General features: G+C 47.1%; 1 protein-coding gene across 1 annotated transcript in view; it reads right to left on the bottom strand.

Moving 5' to 3' along the window:
• LOC133138457 (plexin-B1-like) overlaps positions 1–23477 on the bottom strand; it is a 103949-nt gene that overhangs the window by 30619 nt on the left and 49853 nt on the right. Inside the window, exons 2-8 of the mRNA XM_061257235.1 lie at positions 14811–14901; positions 12596–13685; positions 8191–8373; positions 3913–4041; positions 3281–3381; positions 2139–2265; positions 1058–1211 (exon numbers count right to left, since the gene is read on the bottom strand). Of these exons, the coding sequence (XP_061113219.1) occupies positions 1058–1211; positions 2139–2265; positions 3281–3381; positions 3913–4041; positions 8191–8373; positions 12596–13663 (1762 nt within the window). The 5' untranslated portion in view covers positions 13664–13685; positions 14811–14901. The remainder of the gene's footprint in view (positions 1–1057; positions 1212–2138; positions 2266–3280; positions 3382–3912; positions 4042–8190; positions 8374–12595; positions 13686–14810; positions 14902–23477) is intronic.

Below are 23477 nucleotides of genomic sequence, written 5' to 3'. Positions count from 1 at the left end.
ATTCAATATCTCCAGCAATGACAACATGGAAAGAAGTGTCTGGACATCTGGACAGAAAGGCAGGAGCACTGAAGTGTAGAGCTTCTGAGCATGTGCCCTTTTCCGTTCCTGTCATTCTCCACTGCACAGCGAGCAGAGGAAATGAAAACAGCTTCTGACATTCATCAACATTATAAAAACAGATCCTCTTCCCACGCTGTTTTAACCAGGAAATGAATGAATAAAAAAATGCATGTTTGGACAGATGTCTGTACAATGTATGACTTTGACCAGACCTCTGAAGGGTTTCAAAGATAACAGGAACAACCAAACAAAACAACTAAATTCCTGCCTGACCGCAAAGAAACTGGGAAACAAAACCAATATTATAAAGCAAAATTGCAGGTAATTATTACAGGCGTAGACGGCTGTAGTACAGATAAGCTGGTATATACGGAAATAGCAACACTGTACAACAGGAACATGAACATCCACCCATTAATTATTGTAGAGTAATTCTGGGAGCACAGTCTATTTCAAAATAATAATAAAAAATAAAAAAAGATGGTCGCCACTCGCAATTGGCTACATGCACAATGAAAAGAGTACAGGCAGGGAAGGGAAAGTTAACCCCCTTCTAATTACTGATTATAATCATGCTAACAATCCCTCCTTCTCAGTTTTTCCTTTTGTCAGTCCTCGTCTCTGCACATCCCCGGGGTCGGGGGAGCCATGTATGCTGCTGTGGGTGCACTTGCATGTAATTACTGTTCTTAAGGTTCCCGTTGCCAAAACTGCGGTATTGCTACATGGTCACTTTATCTGATTGTTCTACAAGGGTTCAAGTTTGCGTCCGTGTGATCACTCCGGCACGCGGAAATGCCATTCCCTCAGCGTGCTTAGGTCGCTCTGGCTAAGAGCGTCTGCCAAATGACTGCAATGCAGCGCAACGTAATGCAGTGCAATGCAGCGCAACGTAATGCAGTGCAATGCAGCGCAACGTAATGCAGTGCAATGCAGCGCAACGTAATGTAGTGCAATGCAATGCAATGTCTTGCTTCACATTGCCTGTACTTACCCTCTCCAGTGTGCGACGGGGGCACGTTCGGGGGATCGGGGGAGGAGCAGGTGACTCCGGTGTCCGTGACGTTGGCGGGGGTCTCGTGTTTCTGAAATACGCAGGTGTACGCCCCCCTTGACATCTGAGGCAGTGCTGGCACTGACAGGAGAATCTGCAGAGCAAGAAGAGTTACTGAGGTGTTATTGGTCCAGGCTGGGTGGGCAAATGTGTGGACAGAGCCAAATACAAAAGGTTACAGCTTATAGGCCCCTTCTTGATGCCATAATGACAACAAGATGCATATACGCTTTAACTGTAGACAAAACAAACTGTCATTCAAACAGCTCAAGAGAAGGCACATAGCTAGATATCTAGCTGCTTCAAAATTAAACCTCAAAAAATTGTGCCAAAAGAGCCCGACTATCATATCAGGAGGTCTTACATAACTAGCTGCAGTTAGATCATGTGAATTGTCGGGATTGTCACTTTTCTTAATTGGCAGCAGCTAAGTAACTGAAATGAAAAGATAAATAAATAATGCTGCAGTCCATAACATACTGTAGCTATCGGCGAGGTTAGCGAAGGTTAGCGTCACTGGCTTTAAATTTGCAGGACAAGTCTCCATGGACTTATCTTTGGCATACAGACTTGTTTTGCCCATCAAGTAGCTATAGATCTCAGCGAACTCAATGCTAGGTCATTTGGAGATGTCGTCCACCCATTCATTCACTGAATAAGAGTCAGGCGATCCGCTGCAATTACTCAAGGTAAGCTTAAACAAAGACAGTCTGATCCTTTGGGTCCAATGAGTGCAAATATTCAGCAAGGTCACACACAAATTTGTTATTCACAAAGACTAAAAGTGTATATAGCATCAGCGACTGCAGAGAGCCCTCTAACACACAAATTGTTGGAATGTTACATGGCTTACATAATTCTTTACAGGACATTATTTTTTATATTCATTATTTGCTGCAATGCAATTTTGTTCAATTATTAATTGGGACCACTTGGCCAGACTCTGATATGACCGATACGCAAAGGAAAGCTGTGGAAAAAGAAACGGAAACTCCAGGACTTATTTGAGGACCGTACGTACGTCTCTCTTCTCCTCTCTGCTGATGTTGGACGGGTTCAGTGACTGCACACTGAGACAGTGCTGTGCTGTGTCAAAACTCCACAGCCAGTGGCCTGCTGGCCCTGAACACTCTGAGCTCTGAACACACCTGGGTGAGTGGGGGAGAGAGAGAGAGAGAGAGAGGGAGGGAGAGGGGGAGAGAGAGGGAGAGGGGGAGAGAGAGAGGGAGGGAGAGGGGGAGAGAGAGGGAGAGGGGGAGAGAGAGAGAGAGAGAGAGGGAGGGAGAGGGGGAGAGAGAGGGAGAGGGGGAGAGAGAGAGGGAGGGAGAGGGGGAGAGAGAGGGAGAGGGGGAGAGAGAGAGAGAGAGAGAGAGAGAGAGGGGGAGAGAGAGGGGGGGAGAGGGAGAGGGGGAGAGAGAGGGGGGGAGAGAGAGGGAGAGAGAGAGGGAGAGAGGGGGGGAGAGAGAGGGAGACAGGGGGAGAGAGAGGGAGATTGTCATTGCTACCAGAACAAAACCCAGAAAATAGGAGGTAGAGAGGAAAAATGAACATTTCCCCCAAAAATTCAGAGATGAAAAAATATATATATACTCAAAACTATAAAATACTAATGCCCTTCTCAAATAAAATGGAAAAAAGCTACCAATTTTAGGGAAAGGACAGAGATCCTACAAGCAGTACGTGCATTTCAGCATGTCAGCAGGGTTTTAGTAGTTTTTTTCTGACACGGACGGACAGTATTACGGAGATTGTTCTCGTTTCAGTCAGTCCTCACACGTTCTAAGAAGCATTTAATTTTTGTGCTTAAATCATGAAATAGATAATTTGTCATCATTTCGCCAATGCTTTTATCCAAAACGACTTGCAGCTGATTACAGTTTATACCCTGAAGCAAAGTGGGGTTAAGGGCCCCAACAGCTGTGTGGATCTTTCCGTGGGCTTGAACCACAAACCTTCCGGGTCCCAGTTATGGGTCTCAGCCACTAGGCTACAGGCTTCCCCGCATAAATGTTATTTACAGTTTACAGTTGATGAGACTAAGCAGGAGACCCATAACCCCCTGGAGCAATGTGGGGTTAAGGGTCTCGCTGAAAGCTTGGTTTTTTAAGATGGCTGCTGCAGGGCCTTCTCCCTGGTGCAGAGCCTGGGTGTGTGTGCACGCACCTGCCCCCCAGGACACACCACCCACAGTACGGGTCCCGTGCAGCCAGGCAGGACCCACAGTCCCCATGCTGGGAGCACTCAGCCACCGGCCTCTTCTCCACCTGCAACACAGAAACCAGACCTTTTCTGCAAACACACCCGGCTGGGAACAAGACCCGCAACCCCTACCCATCTCTGCGTTAACAAGTGTTGCGGCCTTGTAATGAGACTTAAAATCCTTCTTTGGAAGCAAATAAATGAACATTAGCTTGCTTAATGTTACTGTTTGACAAGAAATTCTCACCCCATTAGCAAACCTTGAAATGAGTCGAACTCTCACCTCACCTCATATTTTTGTCTCATTTAGCAAAAAAGTAACAGAAATAAGATGTTTAAAGGTATAATAGGTTTGAATTTTTGTGTTAAAACATTGTTACAAAACCATTGTAAATCCGAAGTCCGAAATTAGCTACTGTACCTTTAATTCTACAAATAAGATGAAATCACTTGTCGAGAATGACTTATCTTTTGGGTTTGGAGTGGTTATACTACACTACATCACTCAGACTACACATTGTTCCCAAGGTGACAAGGACAGTTTTGTAGCAGTGCCCCCCCCCCCCCCCCCCCCACTTCTACAGGGGGTCCCTCACCTTGGTGCCGGTCATCAGGAAGAGGTTCTCCTCAGTGTGGTCCAGGAGAAGGTCAGCGCTGATGGGCACATCGGGCTGGATGGGGATGGAAGCGTACCGCTGGGCCTTCCCGTCAGGCCCCAGGAACACCTGGGAAATGTAGTCATCACCGTCAGCTATTACAGCCGGCCTACAAACACTGAGCTAGGGTCAGCGAGGGAAACAGCTCAATATTCATGACAACAGTTCATTGTCAGGTTATCTGGACAGCAGCTTACAGCTGGCAATATGGTAAATGGTCTGCATTTATATAGACCATTTACCTTTATCCTAAGCGCTGTTCAATTGATGCTTCTCATTCACCCATTCACACACACACACACACACACACACCAACGGTGATTGGCTGCCATGCAAGGCACCAACCAGCTTGTTGGGAGCAATTGGGGGTTTGATATCTTGCTCAGGGACACTTCGACACACCCAAGGCGGGATTGAACCGGCCACCTTCTGACTGCCAGACGACTGCTCTTACCGCCTGAGCCAATGTCGCACCAATATACAAAACGGACACGGAATCGCTTGGACTAACTCCAAGAAAATGGATTAGAAGATGATGTTAGTATACCTGCCATAAGTCCCATGTTGTATACAATAATGTTTATGTTATGTTATTATTATTATTATTCCCTATCATCAACAATATTTATTTTTGTATACATTTTGTTATCAGTATTGTTGCCAGAGTTTATTGCTTCTTATGTTGTGGGTGTTGTGAGCTTTGAGAGTGGAATTATAGAAGTCAATAAATCATATAAATAAAGCATTTTAATCAGAGGGCAGCCAACTGCTGTTATGGAGCAGGCATATGATCTGCAGGCCTGTGGCTTCCTAAGCCAGTTTTCTGCCAAATGTCAAGATAAAGGCCGAACTTTGGTTTCGACCCTTAAAGCGTAACGCCCCTGTAACTGAAGGTTAAAATGTTTTAAATAGCAGCAGTGATGAACTTGTGTTACACAGTACTGATGAGCCAGGTCAGACAGAGTGCAGTAAATCTAAATCTAAATCTAAATCTAGTGTATGAAGTGGGCAAGCAAATTGTACTACAACACCTGATCCTGCATCAAACTGAATGTAGAAATAAATTGTTGTTTTCAGCCCAAATGTGCGCTTGCGTGAGGGAAAGTGGAAAATTGTGTGTGTGTGTGTGTGTGTGTGTGTGCGGTGGCAGAAACCAAAGGGGGGGGGGGGGGATTTTAAGATGACACACAAACTGCATACTGTGCATACTGTATCTGGCTTTCTCTGCACTCCTGAGAAGAACACAGAGCGCCCGTGTTCCCGACGAGCCGAGCCCGGCCGCATGAATTATACATGCTCCGGGGTTTCCGCTACAACGACGGCTTTTGTTGTGCGCTCTGATTAATGGAGGTCATGTGCCAGAATGCGGGGGGGGCGGCCGGGCCGCGGCGGGGCACGGCGGTCGGGGGAAACGGAGACAATGACGCGGCGCCCGTGCGCGTCTGCGGCCTGTCTTCGGCAGCGTCGGTGTCGAGCGGCAGGCCAGCGAGCAGGGGGGGAATAATGGCCCCCTTCATGCAAAGCTCCACTTGGACCACGGTCACGGTGGCCGTGGCGACAGCGGAACCCTGAACAATGCAGTCACTGTGAATCGTTACGCAGCTAAACGCAGACAACGCCGGCTATAAAACACTACGCAATAACACCGGCTATAAAGCCGCAGAATTACACTGGCTATAAAACACTACGGAGGTGCAATCACTGAAAGGGGACAAAAGGGACAACCTGGAGTTCGATGGCTTCTTTAATTATTCCACACTCTGGCACGAGTAATGTTCGAAAACTTCAAAACACAAAGAAAAAAGTTCGCAAACATTAAAAGAGACGCATTACGTTAATTCCAGACAAAATGGCATGGGTTAAGTGACAGGTGGAGATGAAAAAAACAGAAGGAAGTGTGGAAGTAAATAAATAAGTGACTACAAACGCAGGGGAACGAGACGGAGCGCAGCTCCATTTCACACAAACCGAGCCCACGGCTCGGCGGGTCGGCAGGGCTGCTTGCCAAGACTTTGAGCCGCGCTGCGCATTCCGCTAGCGCTGGTGACATTTCCTGTGAGAACCGAACGTGAACCGAACCCCTCCGCCCGTGGCAGGACTCCCCCTGGAGCATGCAGTTCTGGAACGTTCTGCATGACCGCCTGTGAGGCAGGGTTGTTGAGGGGGGGGGGTTAAATACCAGGAGGCAGGGTTGTTGAGGTGGGGGGGGTTAAATACCAGGAGGCAGGGTTGTTGGCGGGGGGGGGGTTAAATACCAGGAGGCAGGGTTGTTGAGGGGGGTGGGGGTGTAGTTGATGCATTGAAATACACGTACAAGCAGAAAGAAACCCCATAGTGATCTCAAGGGCCATCGTCAGGTACTGCAATGAAGGACAGTGTGACCAGACAACAGGGAAGGTGATGAGAACCCGCCATAAAAATGCATATGTTTATGTTCCCACATTTAAGTTTCATGAAGCAAAGATGTTTTTGTCCAGCTTGGTGCTATGAACTTCGACCTGGGTCAAATATGCAATTGTTTTGGATTCAAATACTTTTCCGTGCTGGAATGATCTTGCCTGAGGCAATCGAGCCAACCAAGAGGACCAGAAGACAGGGCTAGCACATTTTTTGCGTATTTCATATACAATTCCAATACACCAGTCATGCTCCGTAAAGCGTATAAAAGTATTTGAATCCAAAACAATTACGTATTTGACCCAGGACTGGTATGAATACGGGCAGTTTCCACTGACCTAGCTGCACATTTGTATGGAACAGTTTTCTTAGCCTGATTGACGCTGATAACTACCTCATATAAAAGAGAGGATTAGGCCATGCTCTGCTGAGAGAACGAACTGCATTCCCATATGCAAGCACTGCCCTGCTGGAAATTCCAGCTAACGGCCTAAGATGGAGTCTAGCTGGAACCAGCTTCTGCTCCAGGGAAATACCATCTGGAATTTGGAAATGGCCTATTGTCTGTACCAAACTGACCCACCAGCTGGGCCTGGCCTTGTCAGCATTGTGACCATCTCAACCATTTTGTTGCCAGCTCAAAGCCAGCTTAAAACCAAGCTGGATTTTCCAGCAGGGTGTAGAAAGGAAACACACAATGAAGCCACTGCGACTGAATACACTTTAATATGAACTCATACAGGCTCAAATATACTGTGACATCATACATTCTGTAACTTCATCCATACGGAGACTTCAAACATACTGTGACCTCATGCACTGTCACTTCATCCATACTGCGACCTCAAACATACTGCAACCTAATGCTCTGTGACCTCATACATACTGTGACCTCACGCACTGTGACCTCAAACATACTGCAACCTAATGCTCTGTGACCTCATACATACTGCAACCTAACGCACTGTGACCTCATACATACTGTAACCTCACACAATGTGACCTCAAACATACAGTAAACAGACATACATGCACGCTCTGGTTATAACCACAAGCTCTTACTTCCAAAATTGAATCAGCCTCATCTGTAACTTGGCGTGGCTTCGTTGGTCACTATTCAACAAGGGTAAAGCTAGGACCCCTCACAGACCTGCTCCCTGACCGGCTGAGCAGCTCCACACAAGTATCTGCAATACCTTCTTATGCCACTAGATGGCAAGTTTGCTTGGTTCTCACAAGGAAACAATAAGGGGACCTACAGAACAAACCCCAGCCCTCGTACAGTGCTGCACCTGCTCCCACTCGTTTCACAGCTCAGGACCGTACGTAAATGTCTCAACGCGATGCATCCTGGGAACTGCTTCACTTTAAAAGCAGACAGCTAATTAACTAAACAGACCAATTAAGACAGGGTAATTGGATGGAACAAAACCCAGCATGCCCCAGTCATTAACACCGCCTCATTGCTTCAGTGATACCAGCGCTGACATCCGCTTTCCCTCGGTAATAAATTGTAGAGGGAAGGTTACGTCTGACAATGAGTTCAAGGTCCCTGCGCTGGTCTCTGTGAGATGTGTTCAAGCAGTTAATTTGTGTCACAGGTAGATGCCACACACACACACACACACACACACATACACACAATAATTGCCTCTATTTATCTAACTTGCAACAGCAAACTCACAAGCAAGAACATATTTCAAAAATGCTGACAGTAATCAAAGGCATTGTAAGGGTGGCGGACCCAATGAACGGGAGATTACATCGTAATCAAAGATATTTGAGGAAAAAAAAGACGCACACACGGCATGGCCAGTTTACCTTGTGCAGGCTTCCCTTGGAATCCCCCAGGAAAGCGATGGTGTGCCCCGCCCTCATGCTGACCGCCACAGCTGTGAGACGGGCGGACGGGCTGTCCAATAGCGCTTCGGCTTCCATGGGCACCCGGCTGGCCATTGGGCTGGGGGTGTGGTCGGACCCACAGGGGTAGGCCTCGAGCGTGTTCTAGAGACAAAGTGTGACAAAGAGCTCCCGTCACGCTTCCATTCAATCACCCCCGACTGCCTGCCTGATCCGCTAACCCTTTCAGCCCAGACTGCCTGCCTGATCCGTGAATCCTTTCAGCCCAGACTGCCTGCCTGATCCGCTAACCCTTTCAGCCCAGACTGCCTGCCTGATCCGCTAACCCTTTCAGCCCAGACTGCCTGCCTGATCCGCTAACCCTTTCAGCCCAGACTGCCTGCCTGATCCGTCAACCCTTTCAGCCCAGACTGCCTGCCTGATCCGTGAACCCTTTCAGCCCAGACTGCCTGCCTGATCCGTTAACCCTTTCAGCCCAGACTGCCTGCCTGATCCGTTAACCCTTTCAGCCCAGACTGCCTGCCTGATCCGTCAACCCTTTCAGCCCAGACTGCCTGCCTGATCCGCGAACCCTTTTAGCCCAGACTGCCTGCCTGATCCGTGAACCCTTTCAGCCCCGAGCCCAATAGAGAAGGGGCTCCACCAGAATCCCAATGAGATTTGGCTCTGGTTGAGAAAATCGGGAAAGTTAAGAAAATTTAGTAGGGTTTTAATAGGGGCTCAAAACAATAGTACAGCGGTCATTTTGACTGGTTGAAAATGTATGAGGTTGAGTATACCATATGGCACTGGGGACTGAAAGAGTTAAAACCTCTTCAGTCCACCCCATTACACTACTTTCCAGCGCATACAACTGCACCTATGGCAGAAGGCTTCCTGTTAATTTAAAATGCACTGAACCCTGGGTAATGTAGTACCAAACACTTGAAGACATTGCCTACATTACTGATCCCTATAGCATCACAAAGGTCTTTACAACCGGGTATGATATGACCACTTTAGGCCTGAAAACTCAATAACGCCACGTAAATTCCTAAGCATTCTGCAGTCTATGGATAAATAGACTATACTATATATAATACTATTTACAACAAGTTTATAGCCCATGGGGCTGTTCTGTAAAAATGACACATGACCATTCAGTTTCCATACAGTAAATATAGCACATGTATCTGCTGTAACAGTAGGAACTCAATATGAAACTTAAGCTCTATCTAAAACAAAAAGGAAAATGTTTGACAGGGGTGCTGCAACAATGTTGAATTCACAAGCACACAGATCTCAGACAGTCATGTTTTCACCAGGTCAGGTGTAGGCTATTCCACAGTAATACTGTACCACTGCTTACCTCTAAGGCACTTCCTGGGGGAAACTAATTATTAAAATTAATTATTAAAATTGTAATTTGAGCTTTTTTCCTAAATGTTTCATCTTTAAGTCTAGCATGGTTCCATGCAATGGTCTTTTTTGGCACAGAACAAACCTTGATACTTTTAATGTGAAGACAAGCTGGAACTGACTGGAATAGCTGAGACGGATAAGCAAGACAAGATCAGACAACTACAGACAGACTAGACAAGAGACAGGGGAGCCTAACCCAGGCCTACACTAGAGTAAGAGATAGAGTCCCCTCACCAAGACTAAGAGATAGAATCCCCTAAACTAGACTGAGAGACAGAGCAGCCCAAATTAGACTAGTGCAGTAACTAAACTAGAGATGACAGATAGATTAGATGAGTACAGACCAGAATACACCAGACCAGACCAGAATACACCAGACCAGAACAGAATACACCTGACCAGACCAGACTCAACAATACAGATACATCAGACAAGACTAGAGATCAGACTAGAATAGACTAGACAAGACAGGAATAGACCAGAGTACACTACAGATACTACAGATACTTCTCAATCAGATTAAACTAGACAGGTTGACAACACAACAATAGACAAAATGGTAAAGACCACACAAGACTAGACAAGGCAGATTAACGAGACAAGACGAAGACTAGACCACATCAAACTGGACTGATAGACTAAAGCAGATTAAACTGGATTGAATGACTAGAGCAGATTAAACTGGACTGTTAGACCAGAGAAGGTTAATCTGGATTAAGACAACACAAAAGATGGATAAACAGCTTTAGCACCAGACAAATCTCTTTGCCTAAGAAAGTGCACTTTTGCCAAAACCAAAAATATATTGTTCTCACAAAAGAGTATATCCATCATGTCTAAAGGATGTCCTCCATGCCTGACTGTCTTTATTAAACCTCACTCTTTCTAAACGGCCATAACATAACGACCTCTCATCGATTCCCGACAGTCCCATTAAGGTACAGTAGCCCAGTTCTGTGCTGCTGCCAGCGTATGGAGCACCATTAGGCTGACGTTTTACAGCACTCGCTTCAGAGAATCAGGGCTTAGTCTCGTACGGGGCCCGAGTCTCATTAAATACGGCACAGTTCACTGGTCAGACATCTACTGCATCCGTTTCCAGTCTCAGCCTGACAAGCAACAGGGGCATTTCAAGTACGAAAGTAAAGTTGTTTACAGGAAATAAGTGCATTACATTCGTTTGAAGATTACATACACTTGCAATGCTTTGAGAGAACACAACCTCGAAGGATGACCCCAAAGGTTGTAGACAGGCAGTGGAGGACAGTAGGAAAGAATACACATCGCTTTTCATCACAATTTCAGAACAAACTGTGGTGATAAAGTACACCTTATTCCTCTTTATCCTTTATTCTCTATATCTACACTCTGCGCTATGCTCCATACTCTACACTGCCCTCTACACTTTATAATCAATGTCTGCCTTGTCAGCAACGGGCATCTGTGGCACAGCCCTGGACTGGATTGAGTCCTACCTCTCTGGTCGCTCCTTCCAGGTTGCCTGGGCTGGTTCGGTATCGACACCTCGGCCCCTCGCCACAGGAGTTCCCCAGGGCTCAGTCCTTGGCCCGCTTCTTTTTTCTCTCTACACTCGCTCCCTTGGCCCTGTGATCACTGCACATGGGCTATCCTACCACTGCTATGCGGACGATACCCAACTCTTCGTCTCGTTCCCGCCGTCTGATACGCAGGTTTCACCCCGTATCTCTGCTTGCCTGAGGGACATCCAGAGCTGGATGGACAACCACCATCTAAAGCTCAACCCAGGTAAAACTGAAATGATATTCATCCCATCCCCCTCTCCCCATCTGGATCTCTCCATTTCTCTCGGGGATACCACACTCACGCCGTCACCCAGTGCAAGGAACCTCGGCGTGGTGATGGACAGCAGACTGTCCCTTTCCGAGAACATTGCGGCGGTGACCCGGTCTTGCAGGTTCTTCCTCTACAACATACGGAGAATCCGCCCCTTTCTCACCCCCTACTCGACCCAGCTCCTGGTCCAAGCGATGGTTCTGTCCCGCCTGGACTACTGCAATTCCCTCTTGGCTGGCCTCCCAGCGTCCGCCATCAGACCCCTCCAACTCATCCAGAATGCAGCAGCTCGTCTGGTCTTCAACCTTCCCAAATACTCACACGTCACCCCCCTGCTTACTTCCCTCCACTGGCTGCCTGTCATGGCTCGCATCAAATTCAAAACATTGGTGCTAGCCTTCCAAGCAGTTAAAGGGTCTTCCCCAGCTTATCTGCAAAAAATCATCAGACCCTACACCCCTGCCAGACCTCTTCGTTCAGCCTCCACAGGCCGCTTGGCACCTCCCCCTCTCAGAACCTCCACCTCACGCTCACGACTACTGTCTGTTCTGGCTCCACGGTGGTGGAACGAACTCCCCGTTGAGGTCAGAACTATAGAATCTCTCCCCACCTTCAAGCGCAAGCTTAAGACGCACCTCTTCAAGCAGCACCTCTCCCCATCCCTCCCTACCTCCCTGTGAACCTTAATTGTTGTCTCTGTGACTTGCTTTGTGTATCGGTATTTTTAGTTGGCTAGGTAAGCAGTGTTTGGATAGTTAACTTTGGTCACTTTTGCTCTGTTTGTTTGTTTGTTCAAAAAAAAAAAAAAAAAAAAAAAAAGGCCCTTGTCCTTATCTTTGTTGTACAGGTAGCAGTTGAAATTGTACTTACCTCTAGGGTCTTTCAGCAAACTTATCCCTGGTTATGGGTATGCACTTTGTTGTACGTCGCTCTGGATAAGAGCGTCTGCCAAATGCCAATAATGTAATGTAATGTAATGTAATCAGGCCATTGAAACAAGTAGTACTGCTTGTTGTTTGCGATTGGCCAGAGATTGCATTCCCCGATCAGAAGGGACGAATGAAAACCTGCAGCTCGACTGGTCTCCGGGGCTACTCTGGAGTTTCCCTGACCTATGCGGTTAAATACGCCATAGCGGACGTGTTCTCACCAGAGGCAGGCTGGCGCAGACGGACTTGACCTCGTACTCGATGTAGGAGTCCTCGCCCCCTCCGTCCGTGTAGCAGAGGTCACGCGTGGCGTCGAGGCGGCGGTCCAGCTCCCCCAGGGGGAAAGAGCAGAGGGCGGAGTCCTCGCTCGGCCGATTGGAGGAAGCCAGGCAGGTGGAGAAGACTCCCAGCAGCACCTCCGTCTCGGCCCCCGCCCCCGCCCCAGGCCGGCCCACGCTGGCCGCCTGGAGGAGGCTGTAGTTCCTCCCGTGACGGGCGCGGCAGGCTAACGGCACCTCCACGTAGGAGTAGTACGCGGGGTCGTCCAGGCAGATGCGCGACACGTAGGTGCGGTACTCCCGCGACTGCGACTTCAGGTCCCGGCGGTAGAAGAGGAAGTAGATGTGGGCGCGGCGGGAGAAGGCGGTGACGAAATGGTGGTCGTACTCCGAGAGCCGGCCGGCCACCGCCAGCTTGGCCGTCTCCTCGTAGGAGAAGAAGGGCTCCGAGTCCAGGATGCGGGTGGAGATGGGCGGGTGGCTGCTGGTGTAGCCCCGGCCCACGAACAGCACCGCCTGCTTGCCCCGCGCCCGCACCACCAGCCCCACGGTGGACACCAGGGGGTCGTTGGCGGCCACATACTGGGTGTCCACAGGCCTGTCGGTGGAGAAGCGCACGTCCCGGATGGACGCCAGGCTGCGTTTCTGGCAGGTGCCCTGGTAGATGCTGCCGCAGGTGATGAGCTCTTGGGAGTAGGGGTCCACCAGGAGGAGCTTGTTGTGGTTGCTGGTCCGACGGGCCTGGGGACAGTTGACTTCGTTGATGGGGGGCAGGCAGTCTTTACTGTCCGTCACGGGCCCCGTCACCTCCTCCTCCTGCAGCTGCAGGTCGGGCCCCAGCTGGAAGAGGCGGTCCTGGGCCCCGATGTAGACCGTGCCGGCTTCGGCGTCCGGGTGCAGGGCCAGGTGCTGGAAGCGGGTGTCATCACGGGTGAAGGTGGGGTAAAGGGAGCTGCCCAAAACAGCGGCCCAGAGACACAGCAGTACTGCAGCAGAGCAGATCAGAGCCATCCCAGGCCGACTGGCAAACAGTCTGGGACCAGGAAGGAGAAAGACCAAACAAAACCACTTCCTGGTCAGTAATATAATAATAATTGTTATTATAAATTCACTTTTCCTCTGAGAAAACAGGAAGGAGCCACAGGAGTGACACACTACATTGGTCAGAACCAATAGAACAATGTCACTGGTGGATATTATTTGAGGTAGTATCCACCAATCGCCATTGACACTGCTTGATTTGATTTATATCATACTAACATACTCTGTGATTGGTGGAGCTCCTATACATTTTCTAGCAGTAAGATTATGTCATATTCCCATTGAGTAGCACAGATCGGCGAAAATACTATAGTTATTATTTTTTTAAACAATAGGATTAAGACAGACTGTGATTAATGCCATAACAGCAGTAAACTATCGTACACGTGTAAACAAACAAAACTGCTGCATTCCAGTCAGGCACCAAAGTGTGGACACATCACAGTCTTCATCTTAACCCTGTTTTTATAAACTCTGTTTGATAAGACTGAGCCAGAATATTTTGACTAAATTACTCATACTAGCTGTCCAAATTCAAAAGACCATTACAAAATGTCCAAAAACATCTAACTCACAAACATTACAAGCAAAAAGCATCTGTTATAGAAATGTTTCCATAACGTTATGGCAGTTGGCAGCAATTGATCATTGATCCTTTGTCCAAATCTTCTTCAGTACTACCTGAGTGGTCTGGTTAAACTGCATGGTGCTGAATAAATAAAGTGTGTTGTTCACATTACAATTTTTATTTATTTATTAGAGAGGACCGTTAACACCAACCATTTACTGCTCTCTTGATTCCTTCTTATAAATCTTGCTTAAAAAGTCATTTTTTAAACTTGTGTTCAAAGTAAATATTTTAACTGTGTGTCTGTTTTATTCACTGTTCATCATTTTCATTCTGTTTCATTTCTGATTACATCTGTACTTTTATCATGTAAAGTGCTTTGAGCAAGATGCAATTAAGGCACATTATAAATAAAGATATCATTATTTTCATTATTGGCATAACCTGCACCAGTGGGTTACTCTCTTTTCTACTTTCCGAGTGACCGAACTCTCCACCATTTTCACTGTGTAAACGAGGAACGGAGTTACACAAAGTTCTGTTTCTCACCATCCGTCTCTGACGTTGTCTTCGAGAGGCAGTGATCCTCTTGGCCATCCAGCTACCCGGTTCAATTCAAGTGGATCCCAGCTGACACCATCTGTGAAAGGAGATCAGCACCATTAGATCTATCATCACACAGCACTTCCGTATTAAATAACGATTACAATGCTCACAAAGAAACGCATCCGTTCCTCATAAGAACCGAAGACTCCAGAGATGACCAGGCAGGAAATACTATAGGTTTTTTTAGGACAATGCTAATGATTGGGCTCCAATCCCAATAGAGCATGTATGACTTGTTCTTTGTGTAGCCATGATAAGATCCGCACAGCTGTTGGGTCCTTGAGAAAGACCCTTAACCCCGCTTTTCTCCAGAGGGGATTGTCCCCTACTTAGTCTAATCAACAGTGTCGCTTTGGATAAAAGCATCAGCTGAATAACAAATTATTATTATTAGGTTGTCTGCGGTGATACAATAGCGTCAGTGGTGAACTGTTCAAAATACCGAACAGGCCGGAGTGCCAGACCTAAAATACCAGTGATAGACCTGAGTGCTTCGGAGACGTGAAGATTCTGTTGATTGGAAGATAATTCCATCTCCTTGGAAGCTTGGAGCACTCAGAACAGATGAGTATGAAGTTAGAATTGATTGATTTGCAACCTTGGTAGGACTATATATCATTTCTGTAATAAGGCCGAGTCTGTGCGTAAACTAATTCCACCCACGCCATTTCCACTACTTCCCCGAACAAGATTTGATTACAGGCACCGAGCTGCATTCTCAACTTGCAACAAAATTATAAGAAAATCATAAAGTTCTTTCTACAAGGCAGGGCATACTGTTCCTGTATTAGCTAGAACCGGTGATAAAACAGCCAGAACTCCCTTGATGTTGCTTCTACTTCTAACGCTGTTATAATAATATCAATTTTCTTTTTTAATAAGCAGAAGCATGAAAGCTGCACATTTTATGACCCACGCAGGACGTTAACCCTGAGAAACACTTCTCTTTCTCTCTTTCAACCATCTTTCTCTCTCGGTCTCATCCTCCGACACACACACTCTCTCTGTCTCTTGCTTTCTCCGTGGCACGGAAGTGGGATCGAGTCCAGCCGGCTCAGACGGACCGTTGGAGTGGGAAGACTGGGACTAGAGAGAAAGACTGGGACTGTGAAAGAGGCCTTATTCCCACAGAACGACAGAGACATTCACCCAGCCCTTGCCCAGTTATTTAGGGGGAGGTGGGGGTGTGTACGAGTTCCTATGATTACAGAGAGGACATTGCAGCCTCCATTCTTTAGTTCAATGTAACCCACAATCACCACAGTGACATTTATTGAAAGCGCGATAGTTTGCTGTAGTCGCGGTTAAGGCCTACCAGGGGTAGCGCGGTAGCCACACATTCTAATCTGGTGAATAGTCAAATAAGAAGAACGGAAATTCCTGCCCGCCATTTTCTCTCTGTGGGCAAAGAGAAACAAAACACACACAGCACTCTCCCCACCACATCCCACCAGCAGAGAGACAGAGGGCTGAACTTTTCCCCTTATCAAATCCTTGCTGGCTCTTAGAACAGGGACCGTGACATGGGTAAGAGACGAGAGGGGAGGGGGCCAGAAACACGCCACATTACTCCGGGGGGGGTCGGCAGGAGGCTGAAAGAATCGCACCACTGTGTCAGAAGCCTGGCCGCGACCCGTTAGAGTGTGCGGGTCAGATGTAATACGGTCATGGGTCATTGACAATTTGGCAACAAACTTTTAGCGGTCGCTGCTCGCCAAGATTATGAAACCCGCTTATCGCCGCCAAGGGCAACAACACTTTCCACCGGGGGGGCATCTAAAACAGCTTCACTGTGCTTGTGTTCCACAGCTATTCAGACGAGGCTTTTCACACTATCCCTGCCCCCTGCTGCAGCGATTTCTATGGAGTTGACAGCTCACAATTGTCATTTCATTTCTTTCTTTGTGAAATGCATCATTACATTATTAAAGAATTACGGGGGAGAGGGAGAGGGAGAGGGAGAGAGAGAGAGAGAGAGAGAGAGAGAGAAAATCTAAATCAAATCCAAAACAGGAAAGAAGTTTCCAGCTTTCAAAGGAGTGGCCATCCACTCCAAACACACCCAGCTAATGGTGTGTGAAACGTATGCAGTAATCTCATGTCCTGCCTGAGGTCACCCACTAAACAGAAAATAAAAACACAGCTGAATTCTTTCTGCCCCATTGCAACCAATCGCTCTAAATGTAGGCAGACTTCATTAAAATGAACGACATGCTCTTTCAACTTTGACAGTTAATCTTTCAAAACCTACTGAAACAGGGAATGTGAAGTGATATTGTACATCACGGCAGTACACTGACATCACATCCTTACAAATGTTCAGGCGCAACTGTGTCTCTGAGAAATGCCTGCACATAATCTGACGAACTGCAAAGGAGCAGTTAAAAAAATGAAATGTGTGTGTGTGTGTGTGTGTGTGTATACAGTAATGTGCAGAAGTCTTGGGCACCCTAGACTTTATTATATATATATGGGGTTTTTTTTGGGTGTTAGTATAAAAGAACACATTTGAGATTTCCAAATATTCATTTTCCAAAAGATTTCATTTAAATTTTTAATTTTGTATTTAATTTAAAAAAGTAACATATTACTGTAAGCAATTTACATAAAAACTTGATCAAGGCTGTCTGAGATCAGAAACAAAGTCTGCAGAAGAACTGTGGCAAGTTATCCAACATGTTTGGAACAACCTCCCCGCTGATTGTCTTATAGAACTGCAGGATAGCGTTGGCTATCTCAGAGAAGTGATGCAGTTTTAACGCCGAAGGGTGGTCACAGAAAATATTGATTTGATTTAGTTTTTAACTATTCTGCCAAATTACTAAAATGTATAGTATGTTTATTTAGGACATTTCATTGAATTATTTTTTAATCTTATCTGTACAGGATGTTATACAGGTGCCTCAGACCTTTGCACAGGACTGTGTATATATACATATATGTTTTAAATTTACACACACATCCTTACAAGGCTTACAATCAGACCCGGATCAATCACTTTTCTGTGCTCGCTTCATCTTGCCTGGTGCAATTGCGCCAACCAAGAGGAAGCAGAATGCAGGGTTTGCACTTTTTGAACCTGTGAATATTTCATAGGTTCAAATACACCAGACAAGCTCCGAAAAGCATAGAGAAGTACTTGAATCCAAAAAAATGACATATTTGACCTGCTCAGAAGGTCTAACATACAGCAATGACTGCTACACTCCTCATCATGAGTCTTTACATTAACATCCTTCTTCCACTGAAGGAAAAAAATTGAGCTCAGAAAAACTGTGGTAAATCAAACGATCCTTTTAACAAGACATTTCTCTCAAATATTTCTGCTCTGGACCTTTCCCACCGTTCCAGCGGACCCAAGGGGAGGACGTTCCCATGACAGTCAGACTCTCGCACTATAAATACCCATTCCCAAATAGAGATGACCAAGGAGCAGGTGAGGACCAGGGTAGCGATTGCTCTGTGGGCCTGATAAAAGGATTAAAACAGGCAGAGGACAACAGCAGGCCCGGGGGGTGGAGAGTCACTGAGGAGCCCCAACACCAGCCCCATCTCACAACCTCCATTACATTACCTTACATTACAGAGACTTGGCAGACGCTCTTAGTGCAAATCATAACCAGGGAAGTGCACTGAAAACCCTAGCGGGAAGTACGCTTCCAAGTGCTGGACGTGTCCACATACCTGTAGATAAGAACTCGAAACCTTCTAGATTAATCCGAGAACAAACTGACCAAGAAGGAGCAATAAACCAGATTTAGCAATACAACTATAGCACCAAGAATAGTAGAATGGAGGTGGATAGCCGATTGGTACTGACTAAAAGTCAGTAAAGCAGAGGAGCTTGGGAAAAGGAACCATGGGAAAGCATTGGAATGAGCAGAGCTCTCGTAAAACAGCCAGACAACTGGGCGTACAGAAACCCAGGGAAAGAGTTATGTTGGACATACGCTACGAACATTCACAAGACCACAAATTCACAGATTCTTTGTATGCTATACTGAACACTTGTCAGAAGGATACCACAGGGGCAGCCTGTAGCCTAGTATCTAAGGCACATGCCTGAGAGCCAGAAGGTCGGTAGTTCAAGCCCCGGTGTAGCTACCATATGATCCGCACAGCTGTTGGGCCCCTGAGCAAGGCCCTGAACCCAGCATTGCCCCTGGGGGATTGTCCTCTGCTTAGTCTAATCAACTGTAAGTCGCTTTGGATAAAAGCAGAAGCTAAATAACAAATGATTATTATTATTATTATTTCGTCCAAGCATATGCTGGTGTTCATTCATACATTTCCCAGAAGACATAAAATTACCAAGATGCAATTACATGTAAATTTAAGGCAAATTTTCTGGAGAAAATGTCATTTGATGGCTGTATCTATATAAAGCAACGAAATTGGGAGAATTTAACCCTCAGAGGCCATCCCCGTCCATACCATTATACATTTTGCTTTCACTTTGGCTCTTCAAAGCACCAACTTTCCCTGGGGAAGGGACTTTGAATGTGTGCTTCAGGACTGAAAATGCCTTTCTGAAATTCTTCACATAATTACACAGTCCAGTCAACTGTCCAGAATAGTGAACTACGTAATGGTAAGTGCAGGATGGGTTCAGTTGCGTTTCCTTTAGCAAAGTATTCCCGTAAAGTAAATATAGTTCACCTTCTGGGGATTGTTTTAAACATTATTTCAGTTTTAGTGCCAGTGTGATTGGCCCACGCAGTTTTGGAGGCACAGTCTGCATGGTGGCTGTCTATAAAACCGACACAAATGTGTGTGACCTGGGGATCGATTCCCTGCGATGGTACTTTCTGCACTGCGATCCCATCTTCGTCTGTAACAATCTCTGCTTTCTCCCTGTCTGAATAACAGGAAAATACAAGAGAAGGGTGGAGTCTCTGCTCTCGTGTAAACAGACAAATAAATTAACGGGGCACAGATGTTTTAAAGCTGGACTGAATTATAAGTTGGCCAGAATGTTTTTTAATCGGCATTTTCCAAAAAAAAAAAACAACTCTTCAAATCAAGCGCTAGCTTGTTCCCAGATCTCTGACACCCTGGCCAAAAGATCCATAAATCAACAGAGAGGAGAGACGGAGTCTGCCGCCAATCTCCTGACCTCTAGAACATTCCACCCTGGGAAAAGCTCGCTCTCCCTAACTCATCCTCTTCCTGTGCTCTCCCTAATAGGCACAGGGTCTGCGGGGGTCCCCACCCTGGTCCTGGAGAGCCACAGGGTCTGCTGGGGTCCCCACCCTGGTCCTGGAGAGCCACAGAGTCTGCTGGAGACCCCAGCCCTAGTCCTGGAGGGTCTGCTGGGGTCCCCAGCCCTAGCCCTGGAGGGTCTGCTGGGGTCCCCAGCCCTAGTCCTGGAGAGCCACAGAGTCTGCTGGAGACCCCAGCCCTAGTCCTGGAGGGTCTGCTGGGGTCCCCAGCCCTAGTCCTGGAGGGTCTGCTGGGGTCCCCAGCCCTAGCCCTGGAGGGTCTGCTGGGGTCCCCTATCCAGTTTCTGGGCTTGTGAGCCGAGAAGGTAGACCCATGTATTGGCACGAAGTTCTGCCAAATCAGAGTCGTCCCCTAAGTGTGTGAGTGACTCAAACTGCTCCTGATTCGTCCACAAAGTATGTCAATATTGTCAAATCGCCACATGGGGAGACAAAGAAAAAACATCTACTGTGTCAAGATGTTCTTGTGAGAAAACATGATTGACTTTGCATTTGTACTGTCTTGTTACAATATCATTGCCTTACACTGAAGTTGGGGGCTGAAACACCTACACTGGAGCCAACCGCAGTGGCGTTAGGCCTCAATAAATAAGACCTAAACAAGCTTAAAGAAAAGGCCGGTTTTGGCCGTGTGCTCCTGACACCGCCGCCCCGGGGTCGTGTGTGAATGTGTGCGGGGAGGGTCTTCTATTCACCAAGGGGAGGGCGCCACCAGACCTCTGGCCACAAATTAATAAGTAAAGAGACAAGCGATTTTCATAGAGGCCTGCGGCGGTAAGTACTGAACGCACCTGCGGCAGAGCCGGTATTTTATAACGGCATGCTTATCGATCACAGCGACACGTTCCAGACTCAATCCCAGAACCCACTTCTCTGTGGACTGCCCCAGGCAGAAATAGGGTGTGGGGGGTTGAGCCCTGCTCAATAATTGAAGAGGGCTTGGCTTTTACCGCCCGTCTCTGTCTGCCCGGCCCAGCCACAGAAAGGATGTAGAAGCAAGGGGGGTGCTCAGGAAGTCTTGAGGGGGGGGGGGGGGGGGGGGTCATGATGTACAACCCTTAAAATATACCCCCCCCAGGGACTTCTCTGGGTGGTTTGCCCCATGTTTTCATTGTTTGGCCATAGAATGTTCTTCTTAAAGACATGTTTTCTTTGTTTCAGTAATTCTCTATCACTTGCATGTGCGTAGCCATTTTGGGGTTCACCCTAGTCCCTGTATTTCTGTCCGTCTACACCCACAGAGATCCACAACAGAGGTAGAACCCCCCCCCCCCCCCCCCCCCCCAAACCACCTGCTGTACGGCTACCGGCAGCCACTTGGTCCCTTTATTTAATCACAATCAACACAGACTGGCAATGAAATATAATATTTGGAGCCAGGCTTTCCATTCCTATCTGAAAGAGCCAGTGTGGGAGCAGGTTTTTTTAGCCCCGGAATATGACATCTGACTCAACTCATTAACTACCACAAAAAGCTACCACAAAAAGCTCAGTCTGCTGAAATTAACTATGGTGCAAGAAAAATATCTAAGAAACCAGATTGTTTCAGGTCTGAGGGAGTGTGTGTGTGTGTGTGTGTGTGTGTGTGTGTGTGTCTTCAATGAGTTGTGGGTACAAACAAAAGCCCCCAGGGCATGCTTGTATAGTGTAAATAAATCACGTTCAAATGTTTAAGACTTCAAAAGCACAGACACACAGATAAGATTAGCTGTCTCTGTTTTGCTGAGAGACACAAACACACAGACGCAATAACAAAAAATCTTAAGTACACATAAATACTGACTTGCTTATAAAGGACAGAACCCCAACACCGCACCCTGAAAACTAAAATCTAACTGATAGAGGAAGCAGAGGCACCTATGAAAACACAAACCAGGAACCATTGAAAGCACAGACCAGGAGCCAGACCAGCCAATGAAAGCACAGACCAGAAGCCAGACTAGCCAATGAAAGCACAGACCAGGAGCCAGACCAGCCAATGAAAGCGTAGGCCCTGAGCATACAGAGCCCTGAAAGGTACACACATCTGTGCTGGCCCTGCGGGGAGAGGGATACAATCAGCGGTGCCTTTATTCCAGAAGGCCTGCTTCCTCAACATCACAAGGGCCCCACGGGAGGAGTGCATATAAACAGGGCAGCAATTCCTACACCATTCACCTGATAGGCGAGCAACAACCCGCAGATTAAAGCACTTCAGCCTCATATTCATCGCTTCATTTCAAATCCAACGTGCTGGAGTAGAGCCACAACAAAAATTGTGTTCAAATACTTATGGACTGTATACACACACACGCACACGCACACGCACACGCACACGCACACACACACAGCTCTGTGTGGTTATTTGTGTTACTGTCACCTTCCTCTCAGCTTCGACCAGTCTTGCCTGTCTCATCTGACCTCTCGTGTTTTTTCCCACAGAACTGCGGCTCACTGGATGTTTTTTGTTTTTTTGCACCAATCTCTGCAAACTTGAAAGTCTATTGTGTCTGAAAATCACAGGAGATCAGCAGTTTCTGAGATACTCAAACCACCCTATCTGGCACCAACAATCATTCCACGGTGAAAGTAACATTTCTTCCCCATTCTGACATTTAGTCTGAACGACAGCTGAACCTCTTGACCATGTCAGTATGCTTTTACGCATTTAGTTGTCGCCACATGATTGCCTTATCAAATATCTTCTTTAACAAGCTAGTGTACAGGTCTACCTAATAAATAGCTCACTGATTGTATAATTTATAATTTGCCATTTAGCTGTGTGGATTTTATTGTGGCTACACTGGTGCTTGAACCACCAACCTTCCGGGTCCCAGTCATGCATCTTAACTGCAAGGCTACAGGCTACCGATGTGGTGTAACGTGCGGTGGCACTAAGCACAACCACGGACTTAAATCAGTCTTAATTATTACCGGAGCACACTGCACACAAAAGCCATTGTGTGTGCTCTAACTGGGATGTTGCAGGGGAACAGGGGGGGACGGGGGGGGGGGGGGGGCACAGGGGATAGGGAACATGCGTATTCATGCGTTCGTGCCTCGCCCCGCCCTCACCACACTCCCCACTCACAAAGAGTCTCGCTTTCAGCAGGCACCATGGGCTGAGGGAGCCCTTTGTGGTTCCGGTTGTCCTGGTGACGGCCCACTCCATCTCATCGGACTGGGTGGGAGGTCTCGGAGAAGGCCATATACACACACACACACACACACACACACTCGCACTTGCACACACACACACAGGCACACAGTGCCATGACAGTGTTATTTTGCAAAGCAAATGCGGCTGAGGTTCCGACAAACACCTCCATAATAAAAATGATTGTTGCAAATTGCTTGTGCTTGGATACGAATTGACGAGAACAACATTTACATCATATTGCTTATTTGC

Source organism: Conger conger, chromosome 10 (assembly GCF_963514075.1).
Source record: "Conger conger chromosome 10, fConCon1.1, whole genome shotgun sequence".
NCBI lineage: Eukaryota > Metazoa > Chordata > Actinopteri > Anguilliformes > Congridae > Conger > Conger conger.
Note: the sequence above shows the minus strand (reverse complement) of the source record. Positions and strands in the feature narration are given on the sequence as shown.